Source organism: Poecile atricapillus, chromosome 3 (genome assembly GCF_030490865.1).
Source record: "Poecile atricapillus isolate bPoeAtr1 chromosome 3, bPoeAtr1.hap1, whole genome shotgun sequence".
Classification (NCBI taxonomy): Eukaryota; Metazoa; Chordata; class Aves; order Passeriformes; family Paridae; genus Poecile; species Poecile atricapillus.
The window spans coordinates 61,799,851-61,826,404 of NC_081251.1; the positions used below are offsets into that span (position 1 = coordinate 61,799,851).

The 26,554-nt window shown below is 42.0% G+C and overlaps 1 protein-coding gene across 4 annotated transcripts in view; it reads left to right on the forward strand.

Annotated features, from left to right (window-relative positions):
- The window catches only part of TULP4 (TUB like protein 4), a 150,127-nt gene extending 126,076 nt beyond the window's left edge, over positions 1–24,051 (forward strand). For all 4 annotated transcript variants that reach the window (XM_058834686.1, XM_058834687.1, XM_058834685.1 and 1 more), the window contains 8 exons: positions 2,731–2,955; positions 5,163–5,397; positions 5,885–6,029; positions 6,917–7,061; positions 8,314–8,407; positions 9,785–9,928; positions 13,190–15,777; positions 17,496–24,051. In XM_058834686.1, coding sequence (XP_058690669.1) covers positions 2,731–2,955; positions 5,163–5,397; positions 5,885–6,029; positions 6,917–7,061; positions 8,314–8,407; positions 9,785–9,928; positions 13,190–15,777; positions 17,496–17,612 — 3,693 coding nt within the window. In that variant the 3' untranslated portion in view covers positions 17,613–24,051. The remainder of the gene's footprint in view (positions 1–2,730; positions 2,956–5,162; positions 5,398–5,884; positions 6,030–6,916; positions 7,062–8,313; positions 8,408–9,784; positions 9,929–13,189; positions 15,778–17,495) is intronic.
- Positions 24,052–26,554: the final 2,503 nt, after the last annotated feature.

The following is a 26,554-nucleotide window of genomic DNA, read 5'->3' on the forward strand; positions in this document are numbered from 1 at the left end:
GAAGGTAAGGTGTGTCTGGTGGTGTGGTGCTCTTTTGTTGAGGTTGAAAATATTAAAACATAATGAGGTATGCGGGGAAACTAATTGTACAAATGGAAGAGTAAAAATGTCATGATTCAAAAACAGTACAGCACTTGTAGGTATTGTGTGTGTGTTTGTTTAAACATGCACCCACTCACATATTGTTTGCATATACATTCATAAACAATGTAAGAGCATCATACATTGAGACGTTTAGAAGGTGACTGAATTATGGTGGCCTGTTGGAAAATGGTGGTGAAGTGTTCAACTTCTGACTTTCTACTCTTTGGAGATCCACAGTGCTGTGTTGCCAGGGTCCCACCCCAAATTTCAAAGCTGCTGAAATACCTTTCCTTTGAGACCATATTTTAGATTGCAGCGGTTCTTGCACTGCTACTCTCTGCACCTCTGATGTTCTCTGTGTGCAGCAGTAACCTGAGGAGAGAGGTGGTTTTATTTAACTCTATTTGGATGAAGAATGTCATACCTGAGTGTGATATGTTGGGTTGTAATAGCTGCAGTAAGAGACATCAGGTCTGGGTGTGCTGAACTGGATTATGATAGCTGGGATATTAGACTCCTCTTCTGCCATTAAAATCTATCCAATAAATAAACATTTGTGTGCCAAGTCACATACTTGTTTGTTCCTTCACTGTGTTTGTGGGTAAGCTGATGAAAGGTGAACAGCAGGATGCAGTTTGGATCCCACAGTAATGATCAGGTAGACAGCGCTGCCCACGCTGGGATTCAGCCCTTGGGGAAAATCAGGGTCACTTCTACAGTGCTGTTCTCAGGCTGTAATATAGTAAATGTGGCAGGTATCTATCTTGTGCCAGTGTCTTTCCAGTTGCATTTCTTTGGCAAGCAGCTTGAACTCTCTCATTGCTGCCAGACAGTGCGAGGGCTGATCCTTATTGACAGATCATGAAAATACCAGTCAGTAGGGGATACTTCATGTGACCTCTCCTCAAATCTAAGGCTGTAACCCACAGATTATGGTTATGACAAGCCATGTAGAATTATTGATGGTACACAAAGGATTTCTCAATTCTTTTGAAGTTCTCCACTACAAAATGCATTTAGCAATTACTGTGAAAATCACAAGGTTCACATGTTGCTGCTTTCTATTTGTGTATCAGGCAGCCTGAAGATTTGTGCCTTCGTGGAGGTGTGTGTGTGTGTGGTATTGCCTAGATGCAATTAAAATTAAGTTCCTTCATTCCTCCTACTTTAAAACCAGTATTTTCCTTGAAATTTAAATCTAGGATAAAGTGACATAGTAGTGAAGATCTCTTGTGTGAAAAAGTTTTTCATCCAGTGCTTTATCTTGATGATAAATGTTGATAAAGTGCTGTACCAGCTGCATTTTGTTTCATATCAGTCACATAAAAGCATCTTTTCCCAGTTTCTCGCCTTTAAGCATCTTGAATTTGTAAATGGAAGGGGGGCTTTTTCCCCAGACCAGGTGAGTAACCTCTGGGCTGATCTAACCCTGCTGTCTGGGTACCATGCTGCTAATAGAGGAGTGAATAAAAGCTATTATTGGTGGTGTCTTGACCCTGTCTTCTTGTTTGATGCATCTCGTGAAAAGATATTCCAAAGATCCCTGACCTTTCAATAAATACAGTTCATAATTTAGATGAAAAGCATGTTTGCTTAAACTTCTGAGTGTCACAGATTGTGAAAACAAGGAAGACCTTCAGAGAAAGGAGTAAATCTTTTGTAGTTCACTGATGACAGCCTGCTGTGTAGTATTCTTCATGGAGTTAGAGTTTCATCTTTACTCTGTGTTGTTTATTTGCACAGAGGTAGCAGATGGGATTGAAATGCTCCAGGGTGTGTGTATATAAGCAAATACAGGTGCTTTGTAACACAGAAAGCAAGAGATGACAGGTGGATGCAGGTAACACTTAAGGGCAAAAGTAATGATGGGGCTAGAGATCATAACAGACTGGAACTTTACAAGAAAAGATGGGACTTTGAAGGAAAGTTTAGGGAGCTCCTTGCAAGCAGGAAATAAATGTTGTAAGCAGCAGCGTTTGTTTATCATTGTTCTGTTCCACATTGTGACATTTAGTACCAGTTGGCCTTCACTCTATGTTTTTTACGGTCATGATTTGGACATTTCTGAGCGTAGACAAGTAGAAGACAGAAGGCCATTCTCTGCTGCGTTCCTGGTGCTCTTTCACAGTTCAGTTCCTCTGGGAATAGTTCAAAAGAGACACTGCAGCATAAGACTTGGTGCAAGATGAGAAAGCTGATTAGGTTTTCTCCACTTGTTTTTTAAGTGTCTCCGGGCATATAATTTAACTTTTTAGTTGTAAAATATGAGCTGTTACCAGTGGATGAGGACTGATTAGATGTCTGAATAAATAATTTGGATAGGGCATCAAAAGATCCTGCTTCTCAGCACCTTGTGTCTTTAAAGTCATTCTATCTAGGTACTGAATTTGGTAGTTGACTCCTTGTGTGAAGTGCTTTAAGCATTCTGAGTAAAAAACACTAAATAAGCATCAACTGCTGTCTTTGATGATTTGAGATGTTCACATTCTTCTTCTGTGGGCAGTGGTGGGCACTTTGAAGTTTCTGGAAGACTTAGGGTAATGTGATTGGTGCTGATTTCATGTGATCACATGTTGTGCAGCCATCTTGGAAAAAGATCTTTTGCACAAAATCTTTTGAAGTTGTGTCCTTTTGCTCTCCATGCAGCGTCCCATCATCTCCATCTGTTGGGGTCACAGGGATTCCCGCCTGCTGATGGCTTCTGGGCCCGCGCTGTACGTTGTCAGAGTGGAGCACAGGGTCTCCAGCCTGCAGCTGCTGTGCCAGCAGACCATCGCCAGCTGTCTGCGGGATGACAAGGACATCAGCAAGCTGACCCTGCCCCCTCGGCTCTGCTCGTACCTCACCACTGCCTTTATACCAACAATCAAGGTAAAAAGAAAGAAATGTGTGTATTGTGAAGAGGAAAGTGTTACTAGATCTCCACCCTCAATGGCTAAATTATAAGATTATATCGTTTTGAAAGCTTTCGTATCCTCTTCAAGACCCCACTGATGCATTTAGTGCCTATCAAAAATCTGAAAAGAAGGCTCACACATGCTGATCTGCATTATTCCATGGAGATGGCCTTTCCAAGTACATTACAAGGATAAAATATGCTGGTGACTCACAAAGATTTGTGAAGAAGTTCTCACTGGTGATAGTACTCTGTCATGGTTACGGGTGGGATTCACTTGGGTAAAACTGTTGCCTCTGTGCATGTCACATAAGTGCATATATTGCCAGGAAGGTTAGACTTAAGACCTGGAGCTGCCCAAACATTTTTACAAACAGTGAGTTCTGCTAATCTTACTGCTCCAACAGTGCTATGGAATAATGAACCAGGTATCACACCTTTTCCTGTATCAGGAGCAGAATCATCTACACAACCTGTTTTGCTCTCAATAGCATTCATGGTTTTGCCCTCAATAACATTTTGGACATGGAAAATTGGAAGTTTTGGGATTTCCAAGCTGTTTATCACAGCCTATAAACCAGAGCATTAGCTGATAAATGCTTGACATTCAAACATATTTTTTTGTGATTTTTTTTGTATATGTGTTACAGTAGTCTCTTGAGCCAGAGGTCCTTGTTAAAAAAATGGCAGAGCTAGAACAATTAATTTGAAATCAGTGGGGCTGGCCCAGCGTAAATGAGAACAAATTATGCCTACAAAATAATAATTCAGCATGGTTCTATTTGGGTACTGCTAATCAGGGCAGTTTGTGCAACTGTAAATCATTTCATTTGTCAAAGAACAAAAATTGCTGTAACCATAACTCCTGGATCTCCAAAGATGCGGAGCATTTATCAGCCCTGAAGGCTCCAATTCTTTCTAGTTCTTTCCATCCTCCCCAGGATGGTTTCCATGTTGTTCCAGAGCCACCCCTCTCTAGAGCATCAGTGACAATTTGCTGACTGTCAGGGAAGGCAGGGGAGGGGAGGGGAGGGATGGGCTGGATGAAGGCAGGAGTTGGCTGGGAGCCCTGGTGGGGATCGGAGGGCAGTACAGGGACACATCGTTGCCAACAGCCCTTGTGTCACCTCCTAGAGGAGATCCCAGGACACAGAGCAGTTGTGGTGCTGTGTAGCTGGGAGGTCTAAGTGGGATTTCCAGAAGCCACATGCCTGTCCTGTTTCATGGATGTTTCTGGAGCCTCGTCAACACTTAGACTTTACCCTGGCTCATCCCCAGTCACCCAATCAACCTAAGTTGACAGCTGTGCCTAGCAATGCTAGGCAAGGCACCCTCTTCCCTGTGTACATTCCTCTTCCCCCTCCAGCTTGCAGACCACATTACAGGTCACTCCTCAGCTTATACTCATTTGCCAGGTTAAGGAAGCCTATTTTTTCCTTTTTTTTCATACGCTTTTATTTTGAAAGAAACTCTGTTGATTTACATACATTAATAGTATTTGTGTCATACAGGCTATATTGTCCTAGACAAAAGTAGTCCTACTGCTTTAGGACTGAGTTTTTCATGGATTAATACAGTGTGGTGGCAAGCAGGGCAAAGTAACCCAAGCTTTGTGCTTGCATCCCTCTACATGACACACAAATAGGCCCTCAGCTAGGATGTGACATGTGCTTGGAAGTGATATAAAAAGTACAAGCGTCTTTAAGAGTTGATAGCATTGTAGCATATTGGCATAGCATGTACCAGTACTAACCAGGAATGGGATCTGAGTGTCCAGGTTCACCTGGAGGGCCTGGAGGAGACATGATACTCTGATACTTGACTTGACCACATTACTCAAGTTCAAAAAGAAGTTTCTGATAAGAGCTGGAACTTGAAGACAGGTTTGTTGTCTCATTCAGTGCTCTGACCACAGGTTCAACCTTCCTTTTTAATGTAACTAATCTTAGTTTTCATTTTCTGTGTACAATTTCATTTGAGCGAACAAAATAACACGCAGCCACTCTGTCTTGCATGTGGGTCCTGCATAACTCATGAAGTAACCTATACTAATCTTCACCTGCCAAATTAGAGTTGGGTTCAAATTCAGGTAGTTGTGCTGGGATTAAGTCACCACAGGAAAAAACCCATTAAAAAAAAACATACTGGAAAACTTTCTCTTTCCTTCCTCTGTTTAATTAAGCCTCCAATCCCAGACCCAAACAATATGAGAGATTTTGTCAGCTACCCAACAGCTGGTAATGAGCGGCTTCACTGCACCATGAAGCGGACAGAAGATGACCCAGAGGTTGGTGGTCCATGTTATACTCTGTACTTGGAATACCTTGGGGGATTGGTGCCCATCCTGAAAGGACGTCGTATCAGCAAGCTGCGGCCGGAGTTTGTCATCATGGATCCTAAAACAGATGGAAAAGCAGGTAGAATTCAATTGTTGCTCTGTATAAAAATGATTTAGCAGTACTTTGGACATTAAATCCTCAGGACTTTTAAAAAATACATATATGCAACATGGATGGTGGCATCTGATATTTTTTTCTGATGTGAAAAAAACCTTTAGCGTGACCTAGAAGCTTCTGAAATTACACTCTGCTGCCTTCTATTTTACAGAAGAGAACTTCTTGTATTCTGAGTAATGGAAAATAGATTGCTAATTAGAAAATATTCTTTAGTCTCAGTTTCAAAGTCAATTGAATACTATTCAACCCTCTGAATCATATTCACTTGAGTTCAAACCATTGGAAATTTGGAGTTTGAAGGCAGAGTGGAGAACATTTAATTTTCCTCTGCGAAGTTTTATTTCAACTGCTGCCTGTGGATCGGGTTTATGCTTCTGATGACTGAGAGTTATAATTTATACCAGTTTTCTGAAGCAGCACTTAAATTTTCTGGGGCCTGTCTTGATAGATGAAATCTATGGAAACAGCTTGATTTCCACTGTGATTGACAGCTGCAACTGCTCTGACTCCAGTGATATTGAACTCAGCGATGACTGGGCAGCAAAGAAATCTCCAAAAATCAGTCGAGCTAGCAAATCACCTAAACTCCCCAGGTAATAATGCCTTGGATATTTCTTCTTCTTTTTCCCCAAGTGGCCTCTCTTCCTCCCTTCCTCCCCTGCCTCTCCTTCCCTTTCTTGACACCTTGTAAAATAAAAAGTAAACTCTTTTGGGCACATAGGAGTCCTCTGTAAGATTCTCTACAAGGTGCAGTTCTGGGGTGATCTCAGAGTTTGGCATAGAGTTGGACTTAGGTGAAGATTTCTGGTACAGAGTGTAATGGGAAACAATAGAGCACAACTTCTCCCCAGGCAATCTCAGAGAAAGATTTTATAAACTCTCCCCACCTGTTATTTTTTTTTTCCTCTTGCCACCATGAAATATATTTTCCCTTCAAACAGACAGTTTTTTACTTTTGTTTGTTACATTCCTGCCAGTGAACTCATTAGGTGCTTCAGCTGGTATTCTTGACCCCCCCTCTTTTATGGTGGGAGGTAGAAGTAACTTTTGGCTTGGGGTAGGAACACTGACAACATTTGTGGAGCCTTGGTTTGCTGTGTACTAATGTGAAAATCTGTTAGCCAAAGTGTCATATTCTCATTTCTTGAGACTTTGCTCAAAGCCTGTATAGCTGAGATCATTAATCTCTACACCTTTTAGGGATTAGTAGAAGATACAGTATCTGGCAGAACTGCTGTAAGCTTTGTTAGATTAATTAGAAAGTATCCAGCCAGCATGAGTATCCAGCCTGCAAGTATGTCAGGTCTTCTGTATCTTCAAATTTGACCTGTAAATCTCCATCCTGTAGGCTCAACAGTCTTTATTAGTGGCTTTGAGGACATCCTACCCAGTTGTCTTCTTGCATCTTTCCATTCCAAGACATGAGTTTTGTGCATTTTAGCTTGTCCATTGTTGATTCTAAGTACTGCTTTGCCTGTAGAATCAATATAGAAGCTCGCAAATCTCCAAAGATGTCACGAGCTGCGCAGGAGATCTCAAGATCACCAAGGTTACCGATAAGGAAACCCTCTATTGGTTCTCCAAGCCTGACACGAAGAGAGTTTCCTTTAGAAGATATTACTCAGGTATTGTGCACATTGTTACCATACCTAGTTCAAATGCATTTATTTCACAAGGCAGCATGTTGTGATAGAGACCCAGTGATCAGCAGTAAAAGTTTCCATTAAATTACAATAAGTAGATAGAATGAGAGAATTGCATTTTCCAGTCCAGTACTAATGTTCAAAAGTGCCAACCGAGTATCAGGTGTTGTTTGGTAAGTACCAGGACCACCTGTTTTCATCATGTATTTCATATGTGAATCCATGTGAGAGGTTTTATTGTAGGTGATGTTGTTGGCTTTTTGAAAGTGTATGTGAAAACACTTGATCAGTTTCTCAGACCCATCTTAATGCCACCATAATTCTCTGTTTTGCTAGGGATTGCAGAGATAAGGAAATGCTTGCTTCAGAGGACCACATGATCTGTTTCATAATAACATGAAACAGTCTTAATTAGAAGGAAGGAAAGAAATTACCATTTTGTGCTCTTTGTGGTGTTCATGTCCTTTGGGTAAATGAAATTCAGCTGGTTGTAGAATTGTCTGGGTTGTATATTAATAACATCCTGTGTTCTTTTATTTGGTTTGGTTTTTTCTGCTCTCTTGTTTCACTTTATCGTTTTTATGAAAAATTCTGGAGCAGTTACACAGAGAAAGGACCAAAAGCCCTTCAAATAGAGCAAAAGACCTGAGGCTTGGATCCTGCTTCTGATACCGGCAGCATAACTCCTGGCCTTTGAGAAAAGTCTGTTGGTCTTTCAGACCCATAATATGTGTACCATGGCAACAGATGGTTTGGGAAGTTGCTTTAGGAGCTCCAGGGGCATATATGTTTGCTGTTATGAGTAATTAATTTCTGTCTTGTTTATTGTTCTATAAAGTGATTCATGAGCGTAGAACCAATGGGCAGGGTGTGTCAATCTCTGAAATACAGGATAGCCATGGTCCTGCTGGGCAGGAGCAGTAAGTGTCTGAAAACAGATCTGTTCTCACTAAGCAGGCATTCTCCACTAAGTGTTGTTCAGATCTTCAGTAGCTTTAATCACCCTGTGGCTGTTATATACATAATTCTGGATGGTGTAAGGTATCAGAACCAGTCTTCCTAATGACTGAGTAAAACTGTTGCTACATATGCACTTTAGGCTGTTTCAATATAATAAGACCAAGAGAAACTGAAATTGAGTTAGCACTTGCAATAGCTTGATTGCTGTGCCATTTTTTATTAGAGCTTGATAGAGATTTTATCAGGTAGAAATGATCTTGTTTTTGTTTTGCAGCACAACTACCTTGCTCAGGTCACATCTAATATCTGGGGAACCAAGTTTAAAATTGTGGGTTTGGCTGCTTTCCTACCAACTAACCTTGGTGCAGGTAAAAGTAAACTTGATTTTTTTTGCATGTCAAATTCTTTATAACAAACAAGAAACTTATGCCATGAAATATGAATTTTTTTGTAAGTGACCAAAAGGCTTCTTTAACAAAGCACTTATTTTCTGCAGACAGTGGGAATTAGATTTTATTAAATTCACTGTAACTAAAGGAGATAAAAATCTATAAACACAATAATGAGATGATCAATAAAATGCTAAAAGTTTCACTTGTAATAAAAAACTTGTAATAAAAAAGTAAATTAACTTTTGAGCCCAGACCTCTATTTTTACAGTTTATTTGAACAAAACTCACACACATAAAAAAAAGATTTTGCAAGAGGACTATAGAAATAATAGATTTTAAGTTACTGCAATAGAAGTATTTTTAAGTCAGATTTTTATAGTTATTTAGCTACAGATTATATGAAAAAGGTATTACAGCCTCATGCTCAAGATTCTTCAAGTCAGTGCAGAGCCTCATCACATGGTTCTTCTGCTGGAGCATCACTAATCTGGTAGCCACCATTAAATCCAGCAGTTGTCTATCAACCTTTTTCTGGGTAGGCCAGATGTACCTAATAGTCCTGTTGGAAGGAACAAGGCTGGGTAAAAAAGGAGGGTATCACCTCATGGAACTGAGCTCTGAACTGAAGTATTAACACAAGTGTAGCAGTTTAATGAGCTCTTTAGAAAACTTTCGTCCCATGTTGCATTACATAGTTGGGTTAGGAGTATATAAAGGTGCCCTGGATGTAGAATTAGATGGATAGCTTTTGTAGCTATATGGACTGCTATCAGCAGTTCAATAATCACAGGTCATTCTAATTCTCTTACTGCCAGTGGCAGATAAGGAAGGATCTAAGTGTAGAGTAAATGTATAGTACACCTCTTTCAATTGTTCTCCCAGTCTCCAATGGTTTGGGTCCCAGGGATTTCCTGAGCCCAGTGGGATTTCTTTGTATATAATAGCCATCAGCATATTTCCTTTCTGAGAACTTTCCAGTTTTGCCCTACAAAAGTTGGTAGCATCCCGTGGCAAAAAGTTTCAAAAGTAGAATGGAAAAAAGTATTTTCCTTCCATAAAAATAGATATGAATACAAGATGAAGTAAATAATTATTTAATTACTTTAATGAATTACTGAGATACTGCTTCCATTTAAAGAGAAATAGCTGAAAGCAACAATCTCTTTTATCCCATTTATGTAAAGTGTTACATAGTGCTTTGACAAATAAGCTCGCCCTGCACATAACATACATAACAATACAGTAAATTACAATATTCATAGCCCTTCTGTCTGCTTGGAATTGCTTCTTCCTTAGCTTTACATGCTATTTGTGTAACAGACTTTTTTGTTTCTTGTTATATTCTTTCTCTAGTAATATATAAAACCAGTTTGCTGCATCTGCAGCCTAGGCAGATGACAATATATCTCCCAGAAGTGCGGAAGATTTCAATGGACTACATTAACATGCCTGTCTTTAATCCAAATGTTTTCAGCGAAGACGAAGATGATTTACCAGGTAAGGAGGAGCTGGAGGGCTGTCATGTTATGGGTTGAGCTAGATGGAGGTCAGGTTGGTTGTGTCATGGTCACGTCTGGTAAACACACAAATCAAAATTGTTTAGTCTGATGGGGTCCTGTAGAACTGAGTTAGAATAAGGCTAATATGTATTATGGGTGTTGTTTTCTATAATGTGTGGAAAACACAATCCATAAAGAGCTCCTTAGTTTCAAGTTCTTTGGGAAATTAGTCTTCTGCTAATTCATCTTAGTTTGCTAGGAATTCTCCACTGACTGAAACCTTCCATTCTGCATCTTGATAGGACAGAAGTGTAATGTGTTGGAAACCCAAACAGGCTGCTCATGAGACATGATGGCATCAAAGCACAGCTGGCTAATAGGAGCTTGGGTTGGAGGGCAGGTTCCCATAAAACTCAGCCACCCTTTGAGAAGTGTTAAATGCTCATTTGGATTTTTATCACTACTAAGAGGCTAAAGTAGTAGTAAAGTAGTCAATAAACAAAGCAGGATCAGGAAGAATTATTCACTTCACTGAGATGTAAAGTAGCAGAAGATTTAAGCAGTGCAGGGAAGATTTGGGTGCAGGTGATGTGATGTTGGGAGGTGAAAGGACAGGAAGTACCCAAGACCTCCAATCAAAACAAAGTCATCATGCCAATAAAATTAACAAACAATAGAAAAGAAGATAAATTAATACATTTCAGAATTTTCATATCACTGAGGGATTCCTGTTGCCAGGTCACAGGTTTTTGGAACTATGGAAGTGACTGTCATGCCAGTACCCTTTAAAGAGGAAGGAGTGTGAAGTGAACACTGCAAAGCAATTAAAGACTTGTGCTAAAGTCTACTGAAACAAATGGGAATGTTCTCATTATTTCAGACCAGGGTTTCAACTGCTGACAGCAGCAAAGCTTTTGTCTGACCCAAGCATCAGAGCAGACTTCTGGACTTCTAAAGAAATACTTGCATGTTTCAAATTAAGCCCATTTTTTTAACAATCTGGGGGCCTTGGCTTGCCTAATTTCTGTCTACATGATACTCACCTACAGTACCTGAAGAAACTAATAGAGACATTGGTGAGTGTATGTATATTATTAATAGGAAGCACCCAACATTTGCTATTACAAAACATGGACCAAGCTGTCAGAAAGTAATATAAAAACTAAATAGAAAATAAAAAAGTTAATACAACATTTTTACATCTCTTCCTGAAAATTGGGTTGAATCTGCACTAAGAGATGAAATGGTGCTCATAATTGCAGGTACAGCACATAAAGAGAGAGAAAATTATTGGAGATTCTTGTAACAGCTCTTCGAGAAGGCCAATAAATGAATCATACTACCCTGAGCTCCATAACAGCCTTCCTCTTGTCCACTTTTTCCTTTCTAGTTTCTTCTGAAGATTTATTTCTCATTTAGTAAATGCTGGCTACTTAAATCTTCAAAAATGCTCTTGGGGATACCCTTTCTAAAGCCTGCATAAAGAAAGAAAGTACCATATACTAAAGGAAAAAGTATTGCAGGGTAAATAATGATTACATGATAGACTTAAAAAACACATAGTAGAAAGCTGCTTTGGGTAGTGCAGTGTTCATAGTGAGGTACACTTGGGACAGGTGTTTTTTACTGTAGTCAGTAAAGATTTGGCAAGACAGATGCACAGTGAATTCATTTAACTTACAAAGTATGCAAACTAATCAATTAAAAACCATTGGAGAAATGAAGAAAACATTGGATTTAAACACTCAGGAGTATTAAGCAACACCACAAGAAATGATATTTTGTTAGATAAGGCAAAATGACAGCAACATTTGGGGTTGCTCAAGCCAAGCTAACAATTAAGCCTCAGGCTCTGGCAGCTAAATTGCTAAGCCTGCAGGCATCAGGGTGAAAGCATGGCCTACCAGCCAAGCACAGAACCACAAAACTGCCTTAGGGTCAGTTAGGTTTGGCTGTTGGTCTTCCTCTAAAGGAATGAACTGAACTACCGTGAGTATTTGCCAGTGTAGCCACTGTTCTCTCTGTACACCTCCCATGTTCATGACTGATGCTGATAAAAGCCTGATATTACCAAAAATGTAATTATAGGGCATAGGTAGTTGACTAGAATATTAATTAGAAATTAATTAGGAACTGGGCAGCATTTGGAGGAGTCCTGACTAATGGATCTCTTTAGTGATCTGGCCTTGTAAATCAGAGTCTCCACAGAATTTGGCACACTTATACATGGATATAAAACTGGATATGACACTAGATCCTTGGTCTCTTTTCTTTCCACAAACCTACTGATACAATTCACCATTTTCTGTGGGGTTTTCTACAAAAAGTTTAATAAAAAGTAGAGAACTCAAAATATTATTGGAAATTCTAATATAGTATTTAGTGTTTTCCCTCTTTATTCTGTTTTGTTCCTTCTTGATTTCTGCACCTATAGTTGGATTCAGTGTCCTCGTTTTCCTGCTCCAGCTTTTCCGTGGTAGTTCCTATTGGAATCAACTACTTCTTGCAAAAGGAACTGCAAACAACTGAGCACTCTTCATGCTTCTGCTCTAAATTATGAGAATTGCTTCTTGCCACATTTTCCTTTTTTCATTGCCACCACATGGGGGAAATTTTTCCTAGTATATATATGCTTCTTTATACATTCCTGATTGCAGCCTGTCCAAACATTAATGCTGAAGTGGCCCTGACTACAATACCCACTTCTTCAATCTTTTTGGCTTCCCATCTATTTCCTCACATTTTGTCCTTACAAATCTTCTGAGAACTTTTATAAGTTTTTTTCTGCATTTCATTCCATCATATTCCTGTCTCTCTGTTTCAGCTTCCTTCCTTTTGCATTGCTGGTTGTTTGTCACCCACTATACTCAGCTTTTCTCAACTATTGTCTGTGTTCTCCAGTTCTCCCAAGGTCATTGAGTCTAGGAACCTTATACTATCATTATTTTATTATGCATATATTACACAGTACCTTCAGTGCAGGTCTTCAACTTTCTTAGCCTCCACTTCTTTTGTTTATTTGCTTGTTTGTTTTGTTCAATTGTTTTTTATGTATTTACTATCAAAAGTCCCTCCCTGAAAACTAGTGAGTCCTGATTTAGCAAAACTTTTGTTGATTTGAGCAGACACAGTTAACCCCTGATGATGAGTAATGCTAATTGATATTGTGACAGTCCATGGGGATCATGGGCCTGGCCGTGGCAGGGGAGGGATGGCTGGTGCGGGGAGCGGCGGTGACGCTCTGTGTTGTCCCTTGCAGTGCCCGGCGCCCCCGGCGCGCCCGCCAGCAGCCCGCCCTGCACCGTCAACATCCCCATCGCGCCCATCCACAGCTCGGCGCAGGCCATGTCGCCCACGCAGAGCATCGGCCTGGTCCAGTCGCTTCTCGCCAACCAGAACGTGCAGCTGGACGTGCTGGCAAACCCGCCGGCCGAGGCGGGGGGCGAGGGGCCGGGGCCCTTCCCGGGGGCTCCGAGCCGCTTTCCCGGCCCCGGGGCGGGGGCGCTGGCCGTGGGGGAGCTGGGCCGCCCAGCCCCGCCGCCGCTGGCCCCGCCGCCCCCCGCGCCCCCCGCCATCGCCCTGGCCGACCTGCGGGACCACGGCGAGCGAGAGCATGAGCCCCCGGCCAAGGCCAAGGCCCCGCGGCCGGGGCCACCGCTGGTAGAAGGGGACGCCGTCATCTTCGGGCCCGCTCAGGAGCTGCAGCTGAACAAGATGAACCCGCCGCCTCCCTACCCCGGCACCATCCCCGCCGTGCCCGCCCCCGCCCTGCCGCCCCCGCCCGGCCCCCCGCAGCCGCCCCTCGATCTCTGCCTCAAGAAGGGGGAGTTCTCCCTCTACCCGGCGGGGCACTACCAGACGCCCCTGGGGTACGAGCGGATAACGACGTTCGACAGCAGCGGGAATGTGGAGGAGGTGTGCCGGCCTCGCACCAGGATGCTCTGTGCCCAGAGCACCTACACCCTGCCGGGGCCCGGCAGCTCTGCCACCTTGCGCATCACAGCTGCCGAGAAGAAGATGCAGCAGCCCTGTGCCAGCGCCACCTTGAACCGGCTCACGGTCCCCCGATACTCCATTCCAACCGGGGACCCGCCGCCCTACCCTGACATTGCCAGCCAGCTGTCCCAGGGCAGGAGCATGGCGCAGAGGCTGGACAGCAGTATCATTCATGCTACTCTGCGCAGGAACAGCAGAGAGGCAGCCCTGAAAATGGCTCAGCTGATGGATGGTCAGAGAGCCACCTTACAACTTCCCCCTAAGGCCAAGAGCAACATTGTGTCAGCACAGTACCAGCAGAGAGTGCCCACAGCCTTGTACACCTGCAGCCAGTGCAGCAGTGGCGGCGCTGGCAGCAGCAGCAGCAGTGTGAGCGCTGGTGGCGTGGCCAACATTGCTAGCGCCAATGCTGCCAGCAGCACTTCCAGTGTTGGTGGCATGAGACCAGATCTGAGCACAGGGAGTGGCTCCCAACACAGCTCTGTCATTGCTCACTCTGTCAGTACTTCGCCTCTGGCCTCCCAGTCCTCCTACAGCTTGCTGAGCCCACCTGACAATTCCCGTGACCGAGCGGATTATATCAACTCCGCTTTCACGGAGGATGAGGCCCTTTCTCAGCACTGCCCAGTGGAGAAATCGGTACGGCACGTACCTGTGTCCTTGACAGAGACTACCCTTAGTGTAAAACGGCCCCCTCCGTACCAGTGGGATCCTATAGTGAGCGAAGAGATATGGGTTCCTCAGGAAAGGACATCTCAGAGCTCAGTGCCCAACCCCCTAAAACCTCCTCCACTCATCATTGGTCAAGCTCAACATCTGGACGTGTCTCGAGTGCCATTTGTTTCCCCCAAGTCGCCCACCAGTCCCACTGCCACTTTTCAGACAAGTTATGGGGTTGGAGTACCTTACCCAGGAAGCTACAGTGCCCCACCCCTTCAGGGAATGCAGGCCCCCTGCTCCCCCAAAGAAGCTCTGGCCCCAACACAGTTTGCACAGCAGGAGCCCACAGTTGTGCTTCAGCCAGGTTATCCATCCAACCTCTCCTATTGCCCTTTGCCACCCATGTACCCGGGAAGTAGCACTTGCTCTAGTTTACAGCTGCCACCGATCGCCTTGCACCCGTGGAGCTCCTACAGCACCTGCCCGCCCGTACAGAACCCCCAGGGCACCTTGCCCCCCAAGCCACTCCTCGTGGTGGAGAAGCCAGTGATGTCTCCCCCACCAGCAGAGCTGCAGGGCCACGTGGGCACAGAGGTAATGGTGGAGACGGCAGACACTTTCCAGGAGGTGCTCTCCTTGACAGAAAGCCCTGTTCCTCAAAGGACAGACAAATTTGGCAAGAAGAGCCGGAAGCGCCTGGACAGTCGAGCCGAGGAAGGAAATGTGCAGGCTATCACTGAGGGCAAAGTTAAAAAGGAGGCAAGGACACTGACTGACTTCAATTCACTGATAGCCAGCCCTCGGCTGGGGAGGGAGAAGAAGAAGGTCAAGAGCCAAAAAGATCAGCTGAAGTCCAAGAAACTAAACAAGACAAATGAGTTTCAGGACAGTTCAGAGAGTGAGCCGGAGCTTTTTATCAGCGGAGATGAACTGATGAACCAGAGCCAGGGCAGTAAAAAGGGTTGGAAAACTAAAAGGAGTTTGAGGACAGCCAGTGAGCTGGATGAATTCAAATGCCGGAAGGCCAGTGAGAAGGAGGATGGGCGACTGGGAAGCCAAGGCTTTGTGTATGTGATGGCCAACAAGCAGCCACTGTGGAACGAGGCAACGCAAGTCTACCAGCTGGACTTTGGAGGGCGGGTGACCCAGGAGTCGGCAAAAAACTTCCAGATTGAGCTGGAAGGACGACAGGTAGGAAAGGGTGGCACATACTTGCTGGAATGGGGGCCAGGATGTGGGAAAGCCATGCCAGGAATAAGCTGTCTCTCATGCTGCAGAGTGCCTCCTGCTTGTGTCAGCTGTTCCATGAGAAAAAGCTTTGCCACACAGTTGATAAAAAACAGCTGTTGAAGGTCTAAGTTCAGCACATCTGATGAAGTTCAGCTGTAAAGTAAATATGCAAAATATGTTGGGTCTTACTGTAATCAGACATGGCAACAAGGGCCTCCTTTAGTCTGTCTGGTTGTCACCATTGAAGGTTTTGTTATAAACACAAAAGCTCTCCGCAGCAGTAGCTGCACTTGCCATCAGTGATGGTTGTGGATGACAGCCAATTGAGTGAACACTGCTCCCTTCTTGCCCTGCTCTCAAAGGTTAGCCAGGCAGCAAGTAGCTAAGGCAGTCAGCTTCCCTTCATGCCAAAATTTCCACTTGTGAGCAGCTACCAGGCCCCTGGGGTTGGCTCTTAGTGCAAGAGGAGGGAGACACTGACCCATCCCAGAACAAAGTGCTTCTGGGCCACTTCTGAACTGTCTGGATAGAAGGGTCAATGGCTAGTTCAGAAAATCAAAACATTTAATTTTGGCCAGGGTGGTATGTTACTACACCAAACCCAGGCTTGCAAGTGATGCTAATTAGTAGGATGCTGGACTGAGGCTCAGGAGACTCATGTTTATTTCCTTGTCCAGCTGTAAGTCACTTTTGGTTTTAGATATCGAGGCTCTCAGCTTCCTCTGATTTAAGTTGGGAGTTAGATAGTACCCAACATGCGTGGCCAGTGGTAGTCTTTTGATTTTGTTTGTATGAGACAGCAGCTCAAAGGCAGTGTTCATTTGTACCCCTTCTTCAGTTAAATGGTATGGATATGTCCTCACGGGCAGCTGTGCAAAACCACCCAACCAAGGGTTTTTCTTGCTGGGGTAACAAAGCCTGCCTTGACTTACACAGCCAATCCCCATTCTAGCTCAAGGATCTTTGCTGTAGAGCCAATTAGATCTGGATTTCTGATGAAGCAAATGAAAAAACAGTAATAATAGGCCATACTTCAGATATTCCCTGTGGAAGAGCAATGAACAACCTGACTAGTTTTGCTTTTTTCTAAATTTCAAATAGCTCTCACTGCCTCTTTGCTAATTCATTCTTGCTGTAATTATGTGCTAGTGAAGATATTTATGCAGAGGGAAACAGAACTGCAAAGAATTATCACCTTATCAGCTATGAAGTGCTAGCATGAGGAAATTGGTTATTCCCCTTCCCTGAAAGCTCTTTTCTTTGAAAACAAAATCTGTTTTTCTGATGGGTTGATGGTAGGATATATCCAAGGGAGCGACTGATATTTTCCTGCAGGAAGCATGATGCTGGTGTACTCACAACTGCCGAAGTAATTGATGACAAGCTACATAAACCAATACTGTATGCAGTCTAGCATGTTTTGTCAGTTTACTCTGTGGAGTCAAATATTTCAGTCAAATTCTCTGTACAGACAAAAAGTACATTGCTCTCAGTATTCTTCGGCATCATACCCCATTCTGTCTGTAGCTCCAATCATACGAACTGAAAAGGGGACGTGTTCATACAAAGGAGCAAAGAAATTTCGCTCTTACTCTCTTCTCTGTTTCCTTTTCTGTGGTTCATTTTTTTTTTGACCTTGTTCTCTTTTCCCTTCCTTTTCCTCTTCCCCTGCTTCCCAGGTGATGCAGTTTGGAAGAATTGATGGCAATGCTTACATTTTGGACTTTCAGTATCCATTTTCTGCAGTGCAAGCCTTTGCTGTTGCTCTGGCTAATGTGACTCAACGCCTCAAATGAAAAAGCAGAGACTGGAGAGAGGAAAATGTTAACCTTCTCATAAAGTCCAATCCGGAAAATGTCAGGGCAGCCTGCTTTAGGTGTGCAGAGATGCCTGGGAGCTGAGGAGGCAGTAAAACTGGAAAAGTCTCTTGGTGCCCACCATAAGGGCATTAACTCTAACCAGTCACGGGGTGGAGGGTGGGGGGCTGTTTTCTGTTTGTTTGTTTGTTAGCTTGTTTGTTTTCCAGTTTCTTTTTCTTTTCAAGCGTTGTGCTGGGTCTCAGAAAGAGCGAAGGGTTGAGAACCATTCAGTGTTATGTGGAGAAGTGTGGCTTTTGGCTTGTTGTGGTGGTTCTGCTGTGTGTGCTACAGTAGCTGATGTAAGCTCATGGGGGGATTAAAACAGACTGCTCTTTTTGATAGACTGCCTTATCTCATGCTATTCTTTTTTAAACAGGGAACATGACTTTTTTCTGGTCCAGTTTGTACTTCTACTACTAAAACAAAAGTGATATCAGCAGAAAAGTAAAAAAAGAAAAGAAGCTGTAATACTTGACATGTGTTTGTTCTCTGATATCTGCTAACAACTGAGCACCACAGGCTCCAAGGAGGCTTATGTAGGCAAACCTTTAATTTACAAACAGTGACATATTATTCAGAAAAGAAAACATGGTTGTCACTGGGTGTTTGTCATGGTGTAGGAATGGTATTCTCCAGTTTAGTGTTTCCACCAAAACACTCCAAACCATGCACCACGTGCTCACAGTCCCCTCCCCTTTTCCCTTCCCTGCGCTGGGATGGAGAGGAAAATTGGAGGCACAAATGGTAAAGATCACAGGTAGAGAGAAGGATTTACTGCAAACAGCAGTGAAATAAGAAAAGAAGCAATGACGATAACAGAGTGCACCAGAGGCAAAGGATTCACAGGCATATGCCCACCACAGGGGAGTCTCTGCCGATACCTGGCTGTGCTGCCACACTGTGTGACCCACTTGGAACCCCTTCCCATGGCCCCAGAAAATGCTGGGAGGTGGTACAGAATAACCTCAGGGTTCTAGCCTTGCCCTCTTCTGACTACTGCAAAAATACTGTCCTGGCTAGAACCCGGGTTTAAAAACCCACTGTATCAAAGAAGTTGATGTCTGCTTGTTTCATATGCTGTTAAGGGGGATAAACATCTTTCAGTAGGTGACAGAAGACAGAGGAACAAATAGTTACAAGCATTGCTTCTTTTGTTACTGGCATAACCATCTTTCAGTAGGTGACAGAAAACTGGAGAAGAAATAATCATGAGTGTTGCTTTTTTGTTCACATTGTTCAGCAGTATTCTGTGATTTGGCCTGTAGCTGGGAGAGGTGCAGTGTGATCAGATGTACCTCTGAGACTATGCCTGTGCTTGCTCATGTCAGTGTGTTTACACTATGTAAACAAAGTTTTTTCCAGCAAATGAGATGACCCAGTGTATTCAGTCCTCTTAGCAATCAGTATCAATCAAGTTCTACAACAGTGCTTGAATTAGGAAGGAGATGTAAGTGTAGCAAGTCATTACAGGAAGAAATTTCAGGGAAGCAAATTCATTACAAGAAACAGGATCATGGCTGGCTGGAGAACAAATGTGTTGAAGGAGAAAGGAAAAACTGGACAGATTCATGTCTGTTGTCACCCACCTTGCTACTTGCTCCAGCTAAGAGCAGGGGTACAGCATCTACATGGAGTGTGACAGAGGAAAGCTTAATAACAGTAACAGACTGTGCAGTTCTCTCTGGTGCACATGCAAACCTGTTGAGCATTTCAGAAGGTTGCTTGCACAGAAGAGTTTCTTTCTTTTCCATGTGTTGTGCTCATGTTTATTTGCTTTTTCTCTTTCCTCCTTGTCAGCATTTTGCTACAGAATATGTTGTTATATGGAAGTAGTTTGACCAGTAATACACAAACCGCCAAACTATTCATATAATTATTTGGACATTAGATTACAAAACATCACAGCAGATTTTTTTCAAAAATTGATCTTTTGAAGTTAAAGGCCCCCTGGGAAACATTTGGTGGTTGATATGTCAACAGCTGCTTTGTCTTTCATCTATGGTTTAGGTTCTTTACTTGAAAAACTCAGTATAACTTAAGATAAATACGTGTGATTTTCTCTCCTTGTTTTTCTTGAGTCCTAGGAGGAAGGCAGATGTGTGTTGCACTTGATTTATTCTGGAGGAACATTTCACATAAGACCCTGCTGTAGTAGAAATTACCAGTATGCAGTGAGCTGCTGATTTGTGCCCTGCTGAGGCTCCCAGAGCTGTACAGCACAGAGAAGGAATGCCAGTAGAAGAGTTTCAGAGAGTTGCCAAGGGAGGTGATGAGTTAGACTGGATAATGCCCCCACATAGGTCCAGGAAAAAACACTTATGGGATGGTGTCATTTGAGAGAGGAAGGAGAAGTAGGAAGGAAGGAGTGGGGCAGTAGATGGTCCATACCTGTATTATGCCAGAGCTTAGCATCTTCTGCTTGTGTGTGGGAATGGTCAGGCTCAACATTACCCTTGGCATGTCAGATTGTTGTTTTCTTTAATTAATTAGTTTTGTTTCCATTAATTGTCTGAGCCCATTTGTGTTCTTTTTCACTTGCTTGATTTATTCAGCAGTTTGAGTGCCTGTATTTGGTTCTGGTCCCTTGAAAATCAATGGGCATGTTTCACTTGTTGGTTTTTATTGAGGAAACACTATTAAGCCCTTTGTCTATATTGAGTTATAAACTGTAAAAACAATAGGTTGAATTCTTAGTCCACTGATTCCAGTACATAGGGAGGGAAGTTCACTGATGAGAGGCTTCACCTGCCCTAAGGTCTGTGCTAACCAGCTGAACCCTAATTAGTGTTTGACAGGCACACAGTGAACACTGTAAAATAAGGAACATACCAGGGCTGGCTTGTTTGCTTGCTGAGGGAAGGGCCACTTAGTCATGTGTCAGAAATACTCAGCTGGAAGAACATCACCAGCCAAGATTATTAGGACATGGAAACAATGTGAATGTTCTTTTCTGAAGAAAACCTAGTCTAAATAAGGACTTCTGCTTGCAGTTTCTTCAACCTTCCAGAGAACAGTATTCCTCTTCACTTTGTTAATTGCCAAAATTTTCCAGTTATCAATAGTTTGTTTTAATGGAGAACCAAGAACTGAAGCCGATAAAACAAGTAACAGAGTTAGTAATTTGGTTTCACTGGTCCAGGTCATGATTGCATCCTTCTGATGGCACTCACAAAGAGCCTTGTCATAGGAGGAGCTCTGGTTTCTGTCCCAGCAAAGAACAAGGAATAATTACCAAAAAATTGGGAAAATAAATGCTATTTCCAACACCCTTTCCATTTACTTGTCAGAAAATTCTATAAGATAAGATAGTCTTTTATTTTTTTGAAAATAATTTAGCCAAGTCTATTTAATTAAGGATTTTTAATAGGTATAGAATCCCAATATTAGAGAAACTACTCTCAAATATATTGAATTTTAATGAAAAGAATGGTAAACACGTGGAAATCTGAGTGTGCAACTGGATCCTAAATTATAAAAAGAGCAGGTGAAAGTAATTTTATTTTCAATTGAGATACAATATAGGAAACTAATTTAAGAATGTCTCCAATTAATCATTTAAATTGTGAAGACTGCTATTGCATTCAGCCAAAAAGATAAATGTTATATGTTCTATTTTGTTAGTAAAAGCCATTTTTTCTGTAGGTAACTTAAGTTCTTCTAGGATGAATGTAGCAAAATGTTCAGAAATATTTAGTTCTTTTATACAAGCAGTAATTTCCACTAGTAAAGGATGTTTTTTCCAAAGCGTATTTTTTTCAGTTGTGCAATAATTTTAACAGTCTAGGGAGTTTATTTAGTTTCTGTTGGGTTGGTTTTTTGTTTTGTTTTAGTTTGGGTTTGACTATTCTTTAGGGAGTTTTGAGTGGTTTTTTTTAAATAATTTAATGCAGATTTCCTGTTAATGTCCGAAAAACAACTTATTTTTCTTGCATAATGTAATGAGTGATTTAGGGATTATTTTATTACTATGTATCAGTGAGTTATACACAGTTATTTATATTTAAAGAGCATCTTTGTAAGTAGTTGTTTGCTAGCAGATATATTTTGCTGCAAGAAATTAAAAATGCTTATAGGCAGATCTGGTTTTGCTGGATAATATGCAAAAACTTAATAATGCAGGCAAAACTATTTTTTTGGCAGCTAAATGCAATGAGTTTGCTATGGAGAACTGTGCAGACTACAAAGAGTCTAGGTGAGTTCTTCAGGACCTGCAGAAATCTGTCCTCTGCTTTCATTCTTTACTTGCAACCATACTTTGGTTGGGAGTGGCTTAAAAATTAGAAGGCATGGTTTGCTTTTTCTTGAGGTACAAGATAAGGTGGGTTACGTGATAAGAGAGGTGGTATAAGTGATATGTACATATGTTATATGTGATACAATGACATGGGCTCTTTGTAAGGAGGTCACTGTAGTTTAGTAGGGTTTGGCGATGGCAGAGTTCAGTGCCAGGTGGAGGAACAGGCAAACTAGCTTGGAATAAGCTGAGGCACAAGGAATATTGTAGCAGTAGAAGCATTTTCCCGTGTAGCATTTTCCTCTGCTCAACCTAACAATGCTGCTTCTTTGGCTGGGCTCAGTGGGTTCCAGTGCTGCCACAGTGCTTCTGGCAGGTGCTGCACGGAGCTCATGGAGCTGTGCCCAGATACTGCCTGCAGAAGCTTTGCCTCTTCAAGATGCTCCATAGGAGACCTGTTGGAGCAGGCATTCCTCCACTCATCCTTCTAGGTCTGCTCCAAGAGCAGCATGAAGCTGCCATGGAGTTTGGCTGCAGCAGCTTTGGGCAGAGAGAGCCCCAATGCCAGCCAGCAGCCACAGTGTCCATCTGAAGTCAGAATCTGCTCTGCTGGAGTTGCAAAGGAATGAAACCAAAAACCTGATAATTTTGAAAAAATAATAGTGATATCCTCAAAATAGATCTCGAACAGAATCTAATAATTGATATTTAAAGTCTGGCATAAATGGAGTGGCAAATTTTAGCTTTAAACAGTAAGAATACATGCTTCTGCAGCATCCTAAGAAACTATGAGAAGACAGGGGGTAGCAGAGGAAAAAAAAAAAGGAATTATCACATAAGTAATTTTGCACTCAGTTCCAGAGAACACACTAACATGTGCCGTGGGCTACCTGAGTATCAGTAAATTTGCACACAGGTTCATCTCAGTTGCAAAAGTTTCCTGTGATGCATCCACAAGTAAAACAGTGTTTTCATGAAGATGTGTGAAGGTCTGCAGGTGTCAGACACAGATATCTATTGATGAAGCCTTCAGCCTAAACCTTCCATAGATTGAGGCTTTCCTTGATGTGTCTTTTTAGTGTCCTCTCAGAAATTACAAACAGATTTTGGAGCTTGCCTGATTGTTGCCTCAGACAATTTCTGTGCATCTTCTTTTTGCAGCCTGATGTGTGTGATCCTATGTTACCTTGGTGCCCTCTTATCTCTCAGAAACATTTTACATCCTCATATAAAAAGAGCAGCAAGTACAAAAACTGATTTGATGAAATGAAAGGGGAGAGAAGACTTTTAAGAATGTGTTTCCCAGAGCAACAGTTTTGAAATTGCATGTCTGCAGGGCCGAAATTACTCCAGACCAGTAAATCAGACTTACAGATTGGTAAGAGATGAGACCCTTGTGTGGCATGCTGACAGAGGGCCAACTTTCAGCCTCACTAGATGGTTACATCAAGATACATAAGAGACCAGAATCCAACCCAAAATGTGCTTCCCCATTACTGTGTGATTTTTAAGGTAAAGATGACTTGTATGACCCATACATCCACTCAAGAAAATTATAGAGCATTGTCCAACAACTGTGTTGACAGCTCAGTATAACCCCCCTTGAAGAATACTAGAAGTAAAATCCTGGCCATGGAATAGTCATTCAGATTTGTAACTTTTATTCCTATTTCTAGGATTCCATCACAGGATAGTAGGGCAAGCTGTTCATGTTATTTAGAGATTGGCATAATGGTTTTCCCAGTGTAAGGGAACGAGTCATCTATACTGCTTACAAAAATGGAAGATCCTAGTAGACAAACTGTTTTTTCTATTCATGTCTCTTCCCCTTCAAGGCACAAACCTTCATTAGTAAATACCAATTTAGAGTCTTGCTGCCCTCAGGAGTAGTCTGCAGGGAGGCACCACAGGTCCTCTTTACAGGACTGGAATTTACATGCACCATTCTCAAAGGAATAAATTTAATTACTACTTGTGAACAATGGTCTATGTGAATTATTTTGTCTTTGTATTTATTTATTTTTCTTTAAAAGTCCCACGGAGATGTTTTAAGATGAAAAGACTGCTTTCTGTGTTGCCTGATATCACTGAAGTTGTATCAGGAGTTTCTTTGGGCGATTTGACTGTTGCTGCATCTAGAAATTTTTAAAGTAAAAGCAATTAATGAAACAAAAGAATTAAAATAAGATTCAGTGAAGCAATTATTGCTAAGAAAACTAGAAGCTTCACCCTTTAACTTTTGATTTTGCAAATGAATTGGTAATGAGAAATTTGTTTTTCAAGGCAAATTGTTTGGAAGCACTATGCAAGTACACTGGTTTGCTGACACAGAGCTGACTGCAGGGTCAAGAAAACGTGATTTTGTGAGAGAAAAATAAAATAAATGAAAAAACCAAATACTTACCTATCCAGAGTGTTCAATGAAAAAATTAGATGGTGTGATGTCAAAGCCTGCCAGTCTGTTCTTAATCCTCTAGTTTACAATTTTTAAATATGGACTGATTCAGCAATTCTAAATCCTGACAAAGGTGGTCTATTTTTGGAATTTTATCTGACTGGCCAAGTAGATGGCTTAAGATACAGATAAAGATTAAAGTAATAATAAAAGAGAAATATTTTGGAACAGTGTGTTCTAAAGAAGACACCTGAGTTTCAAGTATTTCACAGGAATAATGCTCGGCCAGTAATTGTTACCTATGTTGTTTGAAACTATTTGTTCAGAACTTTTCTAACTTGCCCTTTGTTTCTTTAGTTTGCTTGATACTTGTTTTGCCTTTGGTTGCTTTTGACTTCTGTTTCACTATTTCAGCATTCACTTCTTTTTCTGTTTGTGTGTTGTGTGTTTGGGGAAGGGTATGTCTGTTCAAGATCTTGTTGTTTATTGTAGATAAAATATATGGTGTTGTGGAATAGCATGGGGATGCATTTGATTGAAAAGGCACTGTAGTGTTTCCTGAAAAAGAAGGGGAGTTGCATTTGTTTATTAAAGTGATTTGGGATTTTCTTCTTCCTTCCCTTCCCTTCCCTTCCCTTCCCTTCCCTTCCCTTCCCTTCCTTCCCTTCCTTCCTTCCCTTCCCTTCCCTTCCCTTCCCTTCCCTTCCCTTCCCTTCCCTTCCTTCCCTTCCCTTCCCTTCCCTTCCCTTCCCTTCCCTTCCCTTCCCTTCCCTTCCTTCCCTTCCCTTCCCTTCCCTTCCCTTCCCTTCCCTTCCCTTCCCTTCCCTTCCCTTCCCTTCCCTTCCCTTCCCTTCCCTTCCCTTCCTCCTTCCCTTCCCTTCCCTTCCCTTCCCTTCCCTTCCATCTTCCTCTTCTCTTCTCTTCTCTTCCCTTCCCTTCCCTTCCCTTCCTCTTCTCTTCTCTTCTCTTCTCTTCTCTTCTCTTCTCTTCTTCTCTTCTCTTCTCTTCTCTTCTCTTCTCTTCTCTTCTCTTCCTCTCTTTCTTCTCTTCTCTTCTCTTCTCTCTCTCTCTTCTCTTCTCTTCTCTTCTCTTCTCTTCTCTTCTCTTCTCTTCTCTTCTCTTCTCTTCTCTTCTTCTCTTCTCTTCTCTTCTCTTCTCTTCTCTTCTTCTCTTCTCTTCTCTTCTCTTCTCTTCTCTTCTCTTCTCTTCTCTTCTCTTCTCTTCTCTTCTCTTCTCTTTTCTCCTCTTCTCTTTTTTTTTTCTTTTCTCATAGAGTCATGCAGGTGCATGCATTCGTAAGTGAGCAAGCCCAGCATGTTTTTCTTAAAGCTTTTGAAAATTTGGTACACCTTTTGTGAACTTTACTTACCTAGACTATTTTAAAATGATATTTTTTTGAATTTTTTTTTTTCTCCCGAATATACCATGGTATACTTGCTTTCCATTGTATTTAAAAGCTACCCCTGATCTGCCTCTCCTTTTATGTATCTTGTGTAATAGATTTTGCAGGAGGTGCCTAGAAAGTATTGTTGGTTTCCCTATAAAAGTGTGGTTTGTCCAGATTCTTTACTGTCTACATGATTGAGAGATGGACTGATTGCCCTATTTTTCCTTGACGATTTGGAGTTGTAAGAGTTGTCCAGCTGTTGCTTAATAAAATTTTGCAGACTAGAAAGTTGCTGATTTGTTTTTGTTGCATTCTACATATTGTCAAGCACCTTAAATACTTTTAAAGCAGATGACAAATCTGTGCTGGAACAACCTGAATAATAACCAACTAGATGCCATTACACTTTCTCTTTTCAGGAACTGTACCCACAAGTTCCACTGGCACATGTACCAGCCCTGTCATACCTTGTGTCATTCACACAAGAGGGGATGGATGGCAAAGATTTTGTGGTGGTAATGTTCCTATTTGCCTGGATATCAGCTGGTTCTTGTGAAATTTCTACCCTGCTTGCTTTCCTTTTCAAGGAAATTACTTTTGGGGTTTGTGGTACTTCTCATTTTGTCATTGATAAACTGAAAATGTTAATGTCACCACAAGGGATTTGCTCTGTCCTGACATCTTTAAGAACAAATGCTGTGATGGCCAGTGTTTATTCTCTGGTTTATTAAAAAAACCCAAATAATTTTGGGAACAAAGAAAACAAAACAAAAACAAAAAAGGTGGTAAAGTAGCTTACCTTGCCTGATAAATATCTCAGCTATGGTACAAATGAGAAAATCCTGACATGGATCCTCATAACG